This window comes from Drosophila biarmipes, unplaced genomic scaffold, assembly GCF_025231255.1.
Source record: "Drosophila biarmipes strain raj3 unplaced genomic scaffold, RU_DBia_V1.1 ptg000005l, whole genome shotgun sequence".
In the NCBI taxonomy this organism is placed as follows: domain Eukaryota; kingdom Metazoa; phylum Arthropoda; class Insecta; order Diptera; family Drosophilidae; genus Drosophila; species Drosophila biarmipes.
The window spans coordinates 4,207,705-4,223,486 of NW_026114527.1; the positions used below are offsets into that span (position 1 = coordinate 4,207,705).

At 53.6% G+C, this 15,782-nt stretch overlaps 3 protein-coding genes across 6 annotated transcripts in view; all 3 read right to left on the reverse strand.

Moving 5' to 3' along the window:
* LOC127011708 (uncharacterized) overlaps positions 1 to 3,532 on the reverse strand; it is a 95,052-nt gene extending 91,520 nt beyond the window's left edge. For 2 of the 4 annotated variants that reach the window (XR_007764968.1, XR_007764969.1), the window contains exon 1: positions 22 to 3,532. Coding sequence is in view for 1 of the 4 variants with exons in the window: in XM_050889744.1 (XP_050745701.1) it covers positions 1,843 to 2,478 (636 nt within the window). In the remaining 3 variants the exon portion in view is untranslated. The remainder of the gene's footprint in view (positions 1 to 21) is intronic. The other 2 variants (XR_007764970.1, XM_050889744.1) reach the window with 2 other exon arrangements.
* LOC127011707 (cylicin-1-like) overlaps positions 1 to 15,782 on the reverse strand; it is a 92,365-nt gene that overhangs the window by 39,415 nt on the left and 37,168 nt on the right. The window lies entirely within an intron of this gene.
* LOC127011710 (uncharacterized) lies at positions 5,792 to 15,432 on the reverse strand. Its single transcript, XM_050889746.1, has 2 exons — positions 15,339 to 15,432; positions 5,792 to 7,205 (listed from the first exon to the last, which is right to left on the reverse strand). The coding sequence occupies exon 2, from the start codon at positions 6,343 to 6,345 to the stop codon at positions 5,830 to 5,832; it is 516 nt and encodes a 171-aa protein (XP_050745703.1). The 5' UTR covers positions 6,346 to 7,205; positions 15,339 to 15,432; the 3' UTR covers positions 5,792 to 5,829.

Genomic DNA, 15,782 nt, shown 5'->3' on the forward strand with positions numbered 1-15,782 from the left:
TCGGGTATCCTTGGAGCTAACCTTGGACCCTTTTCCTCGTGTCCTTTGGGTATCCTTGGAGCTATCCTTAGACCCTTTTCATCGTGTCCTTTGGGTATCCTTGGAGCTATCCTCGCACCCTTCTCCTCGTGTCCTTTGGGTATCCTTGGAGCTATCCTTGGACCCTATTCCCCGTGTCCTTCGGGTATCCTTGGAGCTATCCTTGGACCCTTTCGTAGTATCCTTTGAGACTCTTTGACACTTTATTGTTGCCTTTTGTCTAACATATCTGCTTGTGGCTGGCCGTATGTGTTCTGTGTTTGTTCTTATTTCAGCTTGCTTACGTGGATGGTTCTCTCTTTTTTGTGTTCACGTACCGTATTTGGCAGATTACTGGTGACGCAAAATCCGTGACCTGGTAAGGTCCGTCGTATCTTGGGGCCAACTTTGCTGCGAACCGCTCGGCCGCCTTTGACAAATGATGTTCCTTGGCCCACACGACGTCCCCCACCGCTGGTGTCCATTGTCTCCTCCTTAGGTTGTAATGCCTAGCCTGATCCTGGGAGGCTCTCTTCAGATTCTGCCTTACAATCTCGAAGATTTCCCCGAGTTTGTTTGCCTTCCCCCCTGGGGTATCAGTGGGTCGTCCTGTTCCCAAGGTCTCTCTGTCGTATAGGGCGCTCGGTAGTAATAAACGCCGGCGTGTATCCTGTGGATTCCGAAACACTCGTATTTACTGCCAGCATGATCTCAGCATGATCTCGTCCCAGTTTCTCTGATCCTGCCCTGTGAAATGCGCTATCATCGTCTTCACGGTCCTGTTTGCTCTTTCTGTCGGGATCTCTTGCGGGGTATATGGAGCCGTGAACTGTTGCTTGGCTCCCATCTCGGCCAGAAAACTCTTGAAGATTTTGCTGTTGAACTGTACTCCGTTGTCCTTTATGACTATCTTCGGGACCCCAAACCTTGCGATGATGCGCTCTCTGAACGCTTTCTTTAGGGACTCGGCCGTCGCGCTCCGCAGCGGCACCAATTCAGTCCACTTGGAGAACTTGTCTATCAGCACCAGCAGCATTTGGTTGCCGTGTTTTGAACGCGGCAGGGGTCCGACGAAGTCTGCGCATACTGTAACCTACGGTTCCTCTGGCACCTGCGTTAGTATTTTCCCAGCTGCCTGCATCTGATTCGGCTTGAATCTGATACTTTTCTCGAACCCTCTTACGTGGGCTCGTGCGTCTCGATGCATGCCTGGCCAGTAGTACCGGGTTGCCAGACGTGCTATTGTCCTTCTGCTTCCTACATGGCTAGCTGTCGGTGAGTCGTGGTTCTCTTTCAGCACCGCTTCTCGTAGAGCTTTCGGGACGCACATCTTCCACGTCGCGACATCCTTACTGCCTGCTCTGTGTGGAATGTTCCTGTAGAAGGTGTCTCCCTCCTTTACGTGGTCCGGGTACTTTTGTGGCTGGGTTCTAATCTTTCCGCGCATGTCCTGAATCCAGCTGATTGCTGCGGAGGCTTCCGCCGCCGATGTCTCCTTGATCCCCCGCAGTGTTACTGGTAGTGGTTTCCTTGATAATGCGTCTGCCACCACATTGAGTTGTCCCTTCCTGTACGCTATTTCGAAGTCATACTGCTGCAACTCCAGGGCCCATCTGGCGATCCTTCCTGAAGGGCTCGAGATGCTGTTGAGCCACTTCAGTGCCATGTGGTTCAGTTACCACCTTGAAGTGGTACCCTTCCAAATATGGCTTCAGTTTCCGGATCGCCCAGACTATTGCCAAACACTCCTTCTCGGTCGTGGAGTAGATTTTTCCAGCCCCGTTAAGCGTTCGGCTTGAGTAAGAGATCACCTTTTCGCCACGTTCAGTTTCCTGGGTCAAATGGCCCCAATACCGTAATCACTTGCGTCCGTTTGCAGGACAAATGGTTTTTCAAAATCCGGGCACGCCAGTAGGGGTCTGCCACCAGCCTGGCCTTTACCTCTTCGAATGCCGACTGATGTTGCAGTGTCCACACCCACTTGTTGCCCTTGCGCAGCAGATCGTTGAGAGGTTTGACTATTTTTGCGAAGTCAGGTACAAATCGCCGATACCATGATGCTACTCCCAGGTACTGTCGGAGCTCTCTAACTGTTAACGGCGGATCCGTGCCTATTACGTCGCTAGTAGTAGGTAGTATCGCTGTTTTATTGGTTTGTCGTCCTTCATCGTTATTTGATGCTCTGCCATGTTCGACGTTCCTGTCATGGTTTTGAAACTGGCTAGCTCTGCCTCCATGAACTTCGCTGTGTCGTCGTACTCTGTTTCCTGTTCTACGACTGCTACTGATAGCCTCTCCTCGAGCCACCCATTGTGTCGGTTCCTGGCCGGTATTATCACCTCGTGTCCAGCGCACCTTATCTCGGTTCCGACTTGAGTTAGAAAGTTCCATCCTAACACCAATGAATCCACTACCCCTGGTAGTATCAGCAGACTCGTTGCGGCGGTGAAAATTTGTCATTTCTCCGTGTCTCCTGGCTATCTGTCTCCTCGCATCTTCTGCACGTGACCTGCGTTGGTGGTGACGACTTTGCCTTTGAGAACTTGTTTTCTTGGGCGAACTCGTTCCGCTCCTTTTCCAGTTCTTCGTATTTATCGGCTAATAGCATCAACGTGTCCAGGTCCGGCACTTTGTACGCCCTTAAAAAGTTCCTTAGGCTTGGGGTCCAGTTTTCCTTTATGATCTTTAAGGTGTCTCTCGCAGAATAGTTTAGAGGCCTCGACATCGTCTGCATGTCGATCATGTAGTCTTTAAAGGACTCACTGAAACCCTGCTTTCGTTGCCTGACCTGATCCAACAGCCTTGTGAAGAAATCTCTCGGCAGAAAGTAAAGATGAAAGCTCTCTCTCTCTGAATGACCACTCTCGGACTTGTTTAGAGACCCTTGCATAATCCGCTTGGCTGTGTTTAGAGGTCAGCACCGTTGTCTTCCTGTCCTGGCTTGACTCTCTCCTGTGAGCCTCCCTTTGCAAGTTGTTGAAGCTCAAGCTTGTTACTAGGTTATCCCCTTCAGCGTTAGTTAGCGTGATACTCGGGCTGATTCTGTCGTAATACATGGCTTCCAACTCAGCCCAGATGTCGGAAAGTTGTGGGTCGTTCTCTGTCTCGGAGTAATACTCCGACAATGTCCTCCTCATGTCCTCTAATCTGCCGTCTAGGGCGACATTAAGTTTTTGTGCGACCTGGGCGAAGTCCTCCTTCTGAAGGCGGTAAATCCACTTCTTTCCCATTTGCTTTCATTTTGCTTTCACCGCTGGGACAATCACTTTGGGCGCCAGATGTAACGAGCTGATTTGTTTGCTTTCAGCTCGCTACGGTATTTGTGCGGCTAGTTCAGTAGATTGTGTGTGTTTGTCCAACCAAATTTATATAAACGTGACCGCCTGCGAGCTGCTCCTAACAGGGTGGCTGTACGTCTAGACTTCTGTGCTGGGTTCGTGGGCATACGCCGATCCGGGACTTCTCTCCCTTCTGATTCGTGACTTCTCCCCCTTCTGGCTCGCTACTCTCGGGGTTCTGTTGCGCCGCTCCGGGACTTCTCTTCCTTCCGGCTCGCTACTCTCGGGGTTCTGTTGCGCCGCTCCGGGACTTCTCTTCCTTCTGGCTCGCTACTCTCGGGGTTCTGTTGGGCCGCTCCGGGACTTCTCTCCCTTCTGGCTCGCTACTCTTGGAGTTCTTTCCGGGACTTCTCTCCCTTGTGGCTGATCGCGCCAGGACCTGCTCAACTGCACTTGGCGCACTGGGCTCACACCGGGATACGTCCGCATAGTGCTTGGGCAAGGTACACTGGGGCTCGACAGGCTTACCCCCGAGCTCATAATTTCAAGTCGTCGGCTTTCACTGCTCTAAGTCTAGTAGACCCTCCAGGCGTAACGCCAGGACTTCGTTGGCAGGAAAGAACAGATGCCTTGACTTAGCCGTGTGGTGCCTCCTTAGACCTCAGCCACCTGTGTCTCTGTTCGGAGATTCCTAGTAATCCCAATCCCAAACGTCTCGACGTGACAATCTTGCTCCTTGTAGGCTCCCACGGCGTTGCTTCCGACCACTCGCCCTGATGTGGCTCCCTCGTAGTTTGCTTGGTTGGTGTTCGTTCGACTGCTTGTCTTAACTCTTGATGATCGTACTCGACTGATGCTCTCGGATGACTGATCTCGACTGAATGATCCCGCTGCCTGCACCCTGCGGGTTTATATGGGCGTCTGAGAACCGTTATTTCTCTTTTGCTCACGGCCCGCCGAAATTCGCCACACCGGGTCCAAAGTCCATGGCTCCTGTTTGACCCTCTTGTCCTTCACGCATTGCTTCCCGCCGCCGTCCAGCCTGATGTTGCCGTTCCGCTGATTCCGGTGATTCATATGGCATCGCCCGCCAAGTCTCCGCTCTCTCTTTCTCCATTATTGGTCTCCGAACACTCTTGCTCGCCAAACTCTATCTCTCTCCAAACTCCCTTGTCTCCAAACTCTCTTACTCTCCAAACTACCACGTTCTCCAACTCTCACTTTCTCCAAACTCTCACGTTCTCCAACTCTCACGCTCTCCGTCCTCGATCTCCAAACTCTCTCGTTCTCCGTCCTCGATCTCCAAACTCTCACGTTCTCCAACTCTCACGTTCTCCAACTCTCACGTTCTACGACCTCGATCTCCAAACTCTCTCGTTCTCCGTCCTCGATCTCCAAACTCTCTCGATCTCCGTCCTCGATCTCCAAACTCTCTCGTTCTCCGTCCTCGATCTCCAAACTCTCTCGTTCTCCGTCCTCGATCTCCAAACTCTCACGTTCTCCAACTCTCACGTTCTCCGTCCTCGATCTCCAAACTCTCTCGTTCGCCGTCCTCGATCTCCAAACTCTCTCGTTCTCCGTCCTCGATCTCCAAGCTCTCACGTTCTCCAACTCTCACGTTTTCCGTCCTCGATCTCCAATCTTTCTCGTTCTCCAATCGCTCTTCGTCGCGCTCTTCTTCCCTCGGTGCTCCCTCGACGCTTTCAACCTTGTTACATTTTCACAGCGCCGGTCGTCCGCTGCATGGCAACTTTAAATCCCCCGCGCCGATCCTCTATCTGTTCCCACTGGGCACCGATACTAATCGGCTATCGATACCCAGAGGGCCTGCTCACGATATCAATATCGCAGGTGCGGCTTTGCCACTTGCTCGCCGCGATGTTCCTCATCACCGATATTTCCATTTTTCTTGTGCCCATCGATCGCTTTATCGTCCAGTGCCAATCGACCGCCTATCGAGGCGCCCCCTTCCCTGTCATCTGGTGATTCTGCAAAATTTGCGACTTCTCAAGGTGAGTTTCAATTTCCTTTTCCCACTTTCGTTCCTATCCTTTCTGCGACTTTCCTTCACTTTCATCCTTCATTCGCCCTCAGCTGGCTGAACCCCTTCGAGAGCGGGCCCGAAGAGGACTTATCATTGGCTTCGCAGCGGGTAAGTCAGCTGGAGTTTTGTCTATGCCTCCGCCCTAACCCTTTCCCTTCGTTTCAGGTTGCTGCCATGTATGCCCCCTTCTTCTTTATGCTTTCAGCCGCGTTCCCGCCTCCTCCGGTCCTTAGCTTCTGAGTGTTAAGTTTTCAACATTTTATTCACGGATTCATCTCGGTCTGCTCCACAAAAACGCTCATGCCCGCGAGCCCCAGCCTCACGTGCGCCAGCCTCACGGCGTCCGCCGTTCCTGACCCACACGCTGCGCCTGCCGCCCAGGTTGCGAGCCTCGCGCAACGCCGGTTCCTCCGCGATTCCTGTGGGCCACTCCTGCTGCGGGACTCCAAGCCATAGCTGGCCTTCCGGCGCCGACATCGTCCGCGCCAACTAAGGACGCGCCGCCGATTCGGACACCACGGGCGCCGAATGTTGCCGCTTCAAACTTGGCCTTCCACCTCCCGTCGGTTCCGGCCATTTCCACGGCCCCCGCTCCTGAGGCTCCGCCGCGTTTCGTGTCCCCGCCGGTGTCGTTGGCCCACTACCTGGCGTCGATGGCCGCGTACTCGGTGTCGGCGGGGTCCACAGGTCCGGCCGGCCACGGGTCCTAGGATCCAGCAGGCTCACCCGAGGTCCCGTCTCCTCCCAAATCCGGGGCTCATCCACCGTCGCCTTCTCATCCGCGGGGCCCTCCGGCCACGTCCAGACGGCCGTCTGTTGCCGCCACCTCACGTCTTCAACCACGAACGTCCGAATGCTATGGGTCAAGTGCGCCGCCGGGATGTCCGTTCGGACGTGGTGTCCTACCGGCTCTCTGGGTTGGTACTGGGGCTTGTCCGGCGCAGGTGCGACTCTGCCGCCGGCGGCCGTTCGAACCTCGGCGTGGGTGGCCGCGCGGGTCTCCATCGGGGAGATTCCCCGCCGCGCCTCGTCGGTGGTGGTGGCGTATCAGGTTGCGGCGGTGGTGGCGACAGCTCTCTGATCTGTGCCGTCTTCTCCTTCCTTCGGCGGACTATCGCTGGAAATTTTCCTTTCAGTCATCTCCGAGCGTTTGGACGTTCCGGTCTAATGGTTGTGTCTTTTCCGTCCTCCAGTTGTTTTTTTTTTGTTTTCCCTTGAGATATCCTTGTATTCCCTCCTTCGTATCCTAGAGTCTCCTTGGAGTTATCCCTTGACCCTTTTGTCTGTGTTCTTTGAGAATCCTTGGAGCTATCCTTGGGTTCCTTCCTTGTATTCCTGAGCATCCGTGAAATTATCCTCGGGCTCTTTTCCTTGTATCCTTTGGCCATTCTTGGAGCTATTCTTGGACCCTTTTCCTCGCTTTCTTCGGGTATCATTGGAGCTATCCTTGGACCCTTTTCATCGTGTCCTTTGGGTATCCTTGGAGTTATCCTTGGACCCTTTTCGTCGTGTCCCTTGGGTATCCTTAGAGCTGTCCTTGGATCCTTTTCCTTGTGTCCTTTGGGTATCCTTGGAGCTATCCTTGGACCCTTCTCCTCGTGTCCTTTGGGTATCCTTGGAGCTATCCTTGGACCCTATTCCCCGTGTCCTTCGGGTATCCTTGGAGCTATCCTTTGACCCTTTCGTAGTATCCTTTGAGACTCTTTGACACTTTATTGTTGCCTTTAGTCTAACATATCTGCTTGTGGCTGGCCGTATGTGTTCTGTGTTTGTTCTTATTTCAGCTCGCTCACGTGGATGGTTCTCTCTTTTTTTGTGTTCACGTACCGTATTTGGCAGATTACTGGTGACGCAAAATCCGTGACCTGGTAAGGTCCGTCGTATTTTAGGGCCAACTTTGCTGCAAACTCCTCGGCCGCCTTTGACAAATGATGTTCCTTGGCCCACACGACGTCCCCCACCGCTGGTGTCCATTGTCTCCTCCTTAGGTTTTAATGCCTAGCCTGATCCTGGGAGGCTCTCTTCAGATTCTGCCTTACAATCTCGAAGATTTCCCCGAGTTTGTTTGCCTTCCCCCTTGGGGTCTCAGTGGGTCGTCCTGTTCCCAAGGTCTCTCTGTCGTATAGGGCGCTCGGTAGTAATAAACGCCGGCGTGTATCCTGTGGATTCCGAAACACTCGTATTTACTGCCAGCATGATCTCAGCATGATCTCGTCCCAGTTTCTCTGATCCTGCCCTGTGAATTGCGCTATCATCGTCTTCACGGTCCTGTTTGCTCTTTCTGTCGGGTTCTCTTTCGGGGTATATGGAGCCGTGAACTGTGTTTTGCTGTTGAACTGTACTCCGTTGTCCGTTATGACTATCTTCGGGACCCCAAACCTTGCGATGATGCGCTCCCTGAACGCTTTCTTTAGGGACTTGTCTATCAGCACCAGCAGCATTTGGTTGCCGCGTTTTGAGCGCGGCAGGGGTCCGACGAAGTCTGCGCATACTGTAGCCTACGGTTCCTCTGGCACCTGCGTTAGCACTTTCCCAGCTGCCTGCATCTGATTCGGCTTGAATATGATACTTTTCTCGAACCCTCTTACGTGGGCTCGTGCGTCTCGGTGCATGCCTGGCCAGTAGTACCGGGTTGCCAGACGTGCTATTGTCCTTCTGCATCCTACATGGCCAGCTGTCGGTGAGTCGTGGTTCTCTTTCAGCACCGCTTCTCGAAGAGCTTTCGGGACGCACATCTTCCACGTCGCGACATCCTCACTGCCTGCTCTGTGTGGAATTTTCCTGTTCAAGGTGTCTCGCTCCTTTTCGTAGTCCGGGTACTTTTTCGGCTGGGTCCTAATCTTTTCGCGCATGTCCTGAATCCAGCTGCATGCTGCGGAGGCTTCCGCCGCCGATGTCTCCTTGATCCCCCGCAGTGTTACTGGTAGTGGCTGCCTTGATAATGCGTCTGCCACCACATTGAGTTGTCCCTTCCTGTACGCTATTTCAAAGTCATACTGCTGCAACTCCAGGGCCCATCTGGCGATCCTTCCTGAAGGGCTCGAGATGCTGTTGAGCCACTTCAGTGCCATGTGGTTCAGTTACCACCTTGAAGTGGTACCCTTCCAAATATGGCTTCAGTTTCCGGATCGCCCAGACTATTGCCAAACACTCCTTCTCGGTCGTGGAGTAGTTTTTTTTCAGCCCCGTTAAGCGTTCGGCTTGAGTAAGAGATCACCTTTTCGCCACGTTCAGTTTCCTGGGTCAAATGGCCCCAATACCGTAATCACTTGCGTCCGTTTGCAGGACAAATGGTTTTTCAAAATCCGGGCACGCCAGTAGGGGTCTGCCACCAGCCTGGCCTTTACCTCTTCGAATGCCGACTGATGTTGCAGTGTCCACACCCACTTGTTGCCCTTGCGCAGCAGATCGTTGAGAGGTTTGACTATTTTTGCGAAGTCAGGTACAAATCGCCGATACCATGATGCTACTCCCAGGTACTGTCGGAGCTCTCTAACTGTTGACGGCGGCTCTTATTCGGCGACGGCTGCTACCATTTCCGGATCCGTGCCTATTACGTCGCTAGTCACTCTATGACCCAAATAAAGCAGCTCCTTCTTGAAAAACTGACATTTTTCCGGGTTCAATCTCAGATTAGCGTCTTTCAGCCGCCGGAATACCTCTTTCAAGTTTGCCTTGTGCTCTTCTAGTGTGCGTCCGATCACTATGATATCGTCCTGGTACGCAAATGAGTGCGGCGACATCTCGGGACCAATTACCCGGTCCAACATCGGCTGGAAGGTCGCAGATGCCGAATGGAGTCCAAACGGCATTACTCTCCACTGGAATAAGCCCTTTCCGGGCACTGTAAATGCAGTGTACTGCCTGTTGCTTTCTTTCAGCGGGATTTGCCAGTAGCCATCCTTCAGGTCCAAGCTGTTTATGTACCGTGCCTCTCTCAGCTGGTCGAGGATATAATTTATTCGAAGCATTGGGTGGGCATCCTTTATCGATTTGGTGTTGATCTGCCTCAAGTTGACGCACAGTCTCCACTTGCCCGTCTTCTTCCTAACCATCACGTTGGGAGAGTTGTATGGGCTGGTTGAGTGCTCTATGCATTCCATTTGGAGTAGCTCGTCCACCTTCGCATTGATCTCCCCTTGAACTTTCGGGTTTTGGGGTAGTATGGCTGTTTTATTGGTTTGTCGTCCTTCATCGTTATTTGATGCTCTGCCATGTTCGACGTTCCTGTCATGGTTTTGAAACTGGCTAGCTCTGCCTCCAGAAACTTCGCTGTGTCGTCGTACTCTGTTTCGTGTTGTACGACTTCTACCGATAGCCTCTCCTCGAGCCACCCATTGTGTCGGTTCCTGGCCGGTATTATCACCTCGTGTCCAGCGCACCTTATCTTGGTTCCGACTTGAGTTAGAAAGTTCTATCCTAACACCAATGAATCCACTACCCCTGGTAGTATCAGCAGGCTCATGGTTAGTCGCTTGTTCCCGAATGCGATCTCCACCTCCAGCTGTTCATCGATCCCGCCGCACCTTCCGTCTGCCAACCTAACTTGCCGCCGAGGGCAGCCAGGTTGTCCGCCAGTTCCTTGGTTATAAAGCTCGCTGTTGCTCCGGTGTCGATCGTGGTCTTGTACGAGCCTCCCCCAATCGTCACCGCTGCGGACGACTGCTGCTCCTCCTCGATTAGCTTGCTCGTTAGTTTGTAGAGGTAGCATCTTGCGACCCTCGCTCGCCTCTCTGCGGCTGAGGTCGCTGGGCATTTCCCGCCTGCTGGCAGCATTCGACGCTCCTGACACCTACTCTCCCGCACACCCAGCAAAACAACAGGCATTGGAGTCGACATCCTTGTGCCCAGTGTCCGTGGCAGCCGCACCTTCGGCAGGCCTCATGGGGATCTGCAATGTGTGTCGTTCCCCGCGGCCTCTGTGTTGTGTTTGTCGGTCTCCACCCCGTGTTCGCTGGTTGTATCTGTTGCTGCTGTGGTGGCGTCCATTGGCCTCCTCGTGGTGCTCCTGGTGCCTGCTGTCGTGGGACTCGTTGCGGCGGTGAAAATTTGTCATTTCTCCGTGTCTCCTGGCTATCTGTCTCCTCGCATCTTCTGCACGTGACCTGCGTTGGTGGTGACGACTTTGCCTTTGAGAACTTGTTTTCTTGGGCGAACTCTTTCCGCTCCTTTTCCAGTTCTTCGTATTTATCGGCTAATAGCATCAACGTGTCCAGGTCCGGCACTTTGTACGCCCTTAAAAAGTTCCTTAGGCTTGGGGTGCAGTTTTCCTTTATGATCTTTAAGGTGTCTCTCGCAGAATAGTTTAGAGGCCTCGACATCGTCTGCATGTCGATCGTGTAGTCTTTAAATTACTCACTGAAACCCTGCTTTCGTTGCCTGACCTGATCCGACAGCCTTGTGAAGAAATCTCTCGGCAGAAAGTAAAGATGAAAGCTCTCTCTCTCTGAATGACCACTCTCGGACTTGTTTAGCGACCCTTGCATAATCCGCTTAGCTGTGTTTAGAGGTCAGCACCGTTGTCTTCCTGTCCTGGCTTGACTCTCTCCTGTGAGCCTCACTTTGCAAGTTGTCGACGCTCAAGCTTGTTACTAGGTTATCCCCTTCAGCGTTAGTTAGCGTGATACTCGGGCTGATTCTGTCGTAATACATGGCTTCCAACTCAGCCCAGATGTCGGCAAGTTGTGGGTCGTTCTCTGTCTCGGAGTAATACTCCGACAATGTCCTCCTCATGTCCTCTAATCTGCCGTCTAGGGCGACATTAAGTTTTTGTGCGACCTGGGCGAAGTCCTCCTTCTGAAGACGGTAAATCCACTTCTTTCCCATTTGCTTTCATTTTGCTTTCACCGCTGGGACAATCACTTTGGGCGCCAGATGTAACGAGCTGATTTGTTTGCTTTCAGCTCGCTACGGTATTTGTGCGGCTAGTTCAGTAGATTGTGTGTGTTCGTCCCACCAAATTTATATAAACGTGACCGCCTGCGAGCTGCTCCTAACAGGGTGGCTGTACGTCTTGACTTCTGTGCTAGGTTCGTGGGCATACGCCGATCCGGGACTTCTTTCTCTTCTGATTCGTGACTTCTCCCCCTTCTGGCTCGCTACTCTCGGGGTTCTGTTGCGCCGCTCCGGGACTTCTCTTCCTTCCGGCTCGCTACTCTCGGGGTTCTGTTGCGCCGCTCCGGGACTTCTCTTTCTTCTGGCTCGCTACTCTCGGGGTTCTGTTGCGCTGCTCCGGGACTTCTCTCCCTTCTGGCTCGCTACTCTTGGAGTTCTTTCCGGGACTTCTCTCCCTTGTGGCTGATCGCGCCAGGACCTGCTCAACTGCACTTGGCGCACTGGGCTCACGCCGGGATACGTCTGCATAGTGCTTGGACAAGGTACACTGGGGCTCGACAGGCTTACCCCCGAGCTCGCAATTTCAAGTCGTCGGCTTTCACTGCTCTAAGTCTAGTAAACCCTCCAGGCGTAACGCCAGGACTTCGTTGGCAGGAAAGAACAGATGCCTTGATTTAGCCGTGTGGTGCCTCCTTAGACCTCAGCCACCTGTGTCTCTGTTCGGAGATTCCTAGTAATCCCAATCCCGAACGTCTCGACGTGACAATCTTGCTCCTTGTAGGCTCCCACGGCGCTGCTTCCGACGACTCGCCCTGATGTGGCTCCCTCGTAGTTTGCTTGGTTGGTGTTCGTTCGACTGCTTGTCTTAACTCTTGATGATCGTACTCGACTGATGCTCTCGGATGACTGATCTCGACTGAATGATCCCGCTGCCTGCGCCCTGCGGGTTTATATGGGCCTCTGAGAACCGTTATTTCTCTTTTGCTCACGGCCCGCCGAAACTCGCCACACCGGGTCCAAAGTCCATGGCTCCTGTTTGACCCTCTTGTCCTTCACGCATTGCTTCCCGCCGCCGTGCAGCCTGATGTTGCCGTTCCGCTGATTCCGGTGATTCATATGGCATCGCCCGCCAAGTCTCCGCTCTCTCTTTCTCCATTATTGGTCTCCGAACCCTCTTGCTCGCCAAACTCGATCTCTCTCCAAACTCCCTTGTCTCCAAACTCTCTTTCTCTCCAAACTACAACGTTCTCCAAGCTCTCACTTTCTCCAAACTCTCACGTTCTCCAACTCTCACGCTCTCCGTCCTCGATCTCCAAACTCTCTCGTTCTCCGTCCTCGATTTCCAAACTCTCACGTTCTCCAACTCTTACGTTCTCTAACTCTCACGTTCTACGTCCTCGATCTCCAAACTCTCTCGTTCTCCGTCCTCGATCTCCAAACTCTCACGTTCTCCAACTCTCACGTTCTCCAACTCTCACGTTCTCCGTCCTCGATCTCCAAACTCTCTCGTTCTCCGTCCTCGATCTCCAAACTCTCTCGTTCTCCGTCCTCGATCTCCAAACTCTCACGTTCTCCAACTCTCACGTTCTCCGTCCTCGATCTCCAAACTCTCTCGTTCTCCGTCCTCGATCTCCAAACTCTCTCGTTCTCCGTCCTCGATCTCCAAACTCTCACGTTCTCCAACTCTCACGTTTTCCGTCCTCGATCTCCAATCTCTCTCGTTCTCAAATCGCTCTTCGTCGCGCCGTCACTACGCGAATCCGCCGCGTACCTGGTGAGCGGCCGGCCATCTGCTGCTGGGATTTGTGTGGAGTTATTCAACTCCTCACTTCCGGAAAGATTTAAGAAAAATCAGCGCTCTCACTCTCCGGCATTCCCTTGTATATCCTAGCCCTTGAGTCATAGCGCACCTCGTTCCGGTTCCCTCGGTGCTCCCTCGACGCTTTCAACCTTGTTACGTTTTCACAGCGCCGGTCGTCCTCCGCATAGCAACTTTAAATCCCCCGCGCCGATCCTCCATCTGTTCCCACTGGGCACCGATACTAATCGGCTATCGATACCCAGGGGGCCTGCTCACGATATCAATATCGCAGGTGCGGCGTTGCCACTTGCTCGCCGCGATGTTCCTCATCACCGATATTTCCATTTTTCTTGTGCCCACCGATCGCTTTATCGTCCAGTGCCAATCGACCGCCTATCGAGGCGCCCCCTTCCCTGTCATCTGCTGATTCTGCAAAATTTGCGACTTCTCAAGGTGAGTTTCAATTTCCTTTTCCCACTTTCGTTCCTATCCTTTCTGCGACTTTCCTTCACTTTCATCCTTCATTCGCCCTCAGCTGGCTGACCCGGCTCCACGCAGACCCCTTCGAAAGCGGGCGCGAAGAGGACTTAGCATTGGCTAAGCGGGTTAGTCAGCTGGAGTTTTGTCTATGCCTCCGCCCTAACCCTTTCCCTTCGTTTCAGGTTGCTGCCATGTATGCCCCCTTCTTCTTTATGCTTTCAGCCGCGTTCCCGCCTCCTCCGGTCCTTAGCTTCTGAGTGTTAAGTTTTCAACATTTTATTCACGGATTCATCTCGGTCTGCTCCACAAAAACGCTCATGCCCGCGAGCCCCAGCCTCACGTGCGCCAGCCTCACGGCGTCCGCCGTTCCTGACCCACACGCTGCGCCTGCCGCCCAGGTTGCGAGCCTCGCGCAACGCCGGTTCCTCCGCGATTCCTGCGGGCCACTCCTGCTGCGGGACTCCAAGCCATAGCTGGCCTTCCGGCGCCGACATCGTCCGCGCCAACTAAGGACGCGCCGCCGATTCGGACACCACGGGCGCCGAATGTTGCCGCTTCAAACTTGGCCTTCCACCTCCCGTCGGTTCCGGCCATTTCCACGGCCCCCGCTCCTGAGGCTCCGCCGCGTTTCGTGTCCCCGCCGGTGTCGTTGGCCCACTACCTGGCGTCGATGGCCGCGTACTCGGTGTCGGCGGGGTCCACAGGTCCGGCCGGCCACGGGTCCTAGGATCCAGCAGGCTCACCCGAGGTCCCGTCTCCTCCCAAATCCGGGGCTCATCCACCGTCGCCTTCTCATCCGCGGGGCCCTCCGGCCACGTCCAGACGGCCGTCTGTTGCCGCCACCTCACGTCTTCAACCACGAACGTCCGAATGCTATGGGTCAAGTGCGCCGCCGGGATGTCCGTTCGGACGTGGTGTCCTACCGGCTCTCTGGGTTGGTACTGGGGCTTGTCCGGCGCAGGTGCGACTCTGCCGCCGGCGGCCGTTCGAACCTCGGCGTGGGTGGCCGCGCGGGTCTCCATCGGGGAGATTCCCCGCCGCGCCTCGTCGGTGGTGGTGGCGTATCAGGTTGCGGCGGTGGTGGCGACAGCTCTCTGATCTGTGCCGTCTTCTCCTTCCTTCGGCGGACTATCGCTGGAAATTTTCCTTTCAGTCATCTCCGAGCGTTTGGACGTTCCGGTCTAATGGTTGTGTCTTTTCCGTCCTCCAGTTGTTTTTTTTTTGTTTTCCCTTGAGATATCCTTGTATTCCCTCCTTCGTATCCTAGAGTCTCCTTGGAGTTATCCCTTGACCCTTTTGTCTGTGTTCTTTGAGAATCCTTGGAGCTATCCTTGGGTTCCTTCCTTGTATTCCTGAGCATCCGTGAAATTATCCTCGGGCTCTTTTCCTTGTATCCTTTGGCCATCCTTGGAGCTATTCTTGGACCCTTTTCCTCGCTTTCTTCGGGTATCATTGGAGCTATCCTTGGACCCTTTTCATCGTGTCCTTTGGGTATCCTTGGAGTTATCCTTGGACCCTTTTCGTCGTGTCCCTTGGGTATCCTTAGAGCTGTCCTTGGATCCTTTTCCTTGTGTCCTTTGGGTATCCTTGGAGCTATCCTTGGACCCTTCTCCTCGTGTCCTTTGGGTATCCTTGGAGCTATCCTTGGACCCTATTCCCCGTGTCCTTCGGGTATCCTTGGAGCTATCCTTGGACCCTTTCGTAGTATCCTTTGAGACTCTTTGACACTTTATTGTTGCCTTTAGTCTAACATATCTGCTTGTGGCTGGCCGTATGTGTTCTGTGTTTGTTTTTATTTCAGCTCGCTCACGTGGATGGTTCTCTCTTTTTTTGTGTTCACGTACCGTATTTGGCAGATTACTGGTGACGCAAAATCCGTGACCTGGTAAGGTCCGTCGTATTTTAGGGCCAACTTTGCTGCGAACCCCTCGGCCGCCTTTGACAAATGATGTTCCTTGGCCCACACGACGTCCCCCACCGCTGGTGTCCATTGTCTCCTCCTTAGGTTTTAATGCCTAGCCTGATCCTGGGAGGCTCTCTTCAGATTCTGCCTTACAATCTCGAAGATTTCCCCGAGTTTGTTTGCCTTCCCCCTTGGGGTCTCAGTGGGTCGTCCTGTTCCCAAGGTCTCTCTGTCGTATAGGGCGCTCGGTAGTAATAAACGCCGGCGTGTATCCTGTGGATTTCGAAACACTCGTATTTACTGCCAGCATGATCTCAGCATGATCTCGTCCCAGTTTCTCTGATCCTGCCCTGTGAATTGCGCTATCATCGTCTTCACGGTCCTGTTTGCTCTTTCTGTCGGGTTCTCTTTCGGGGTATATGG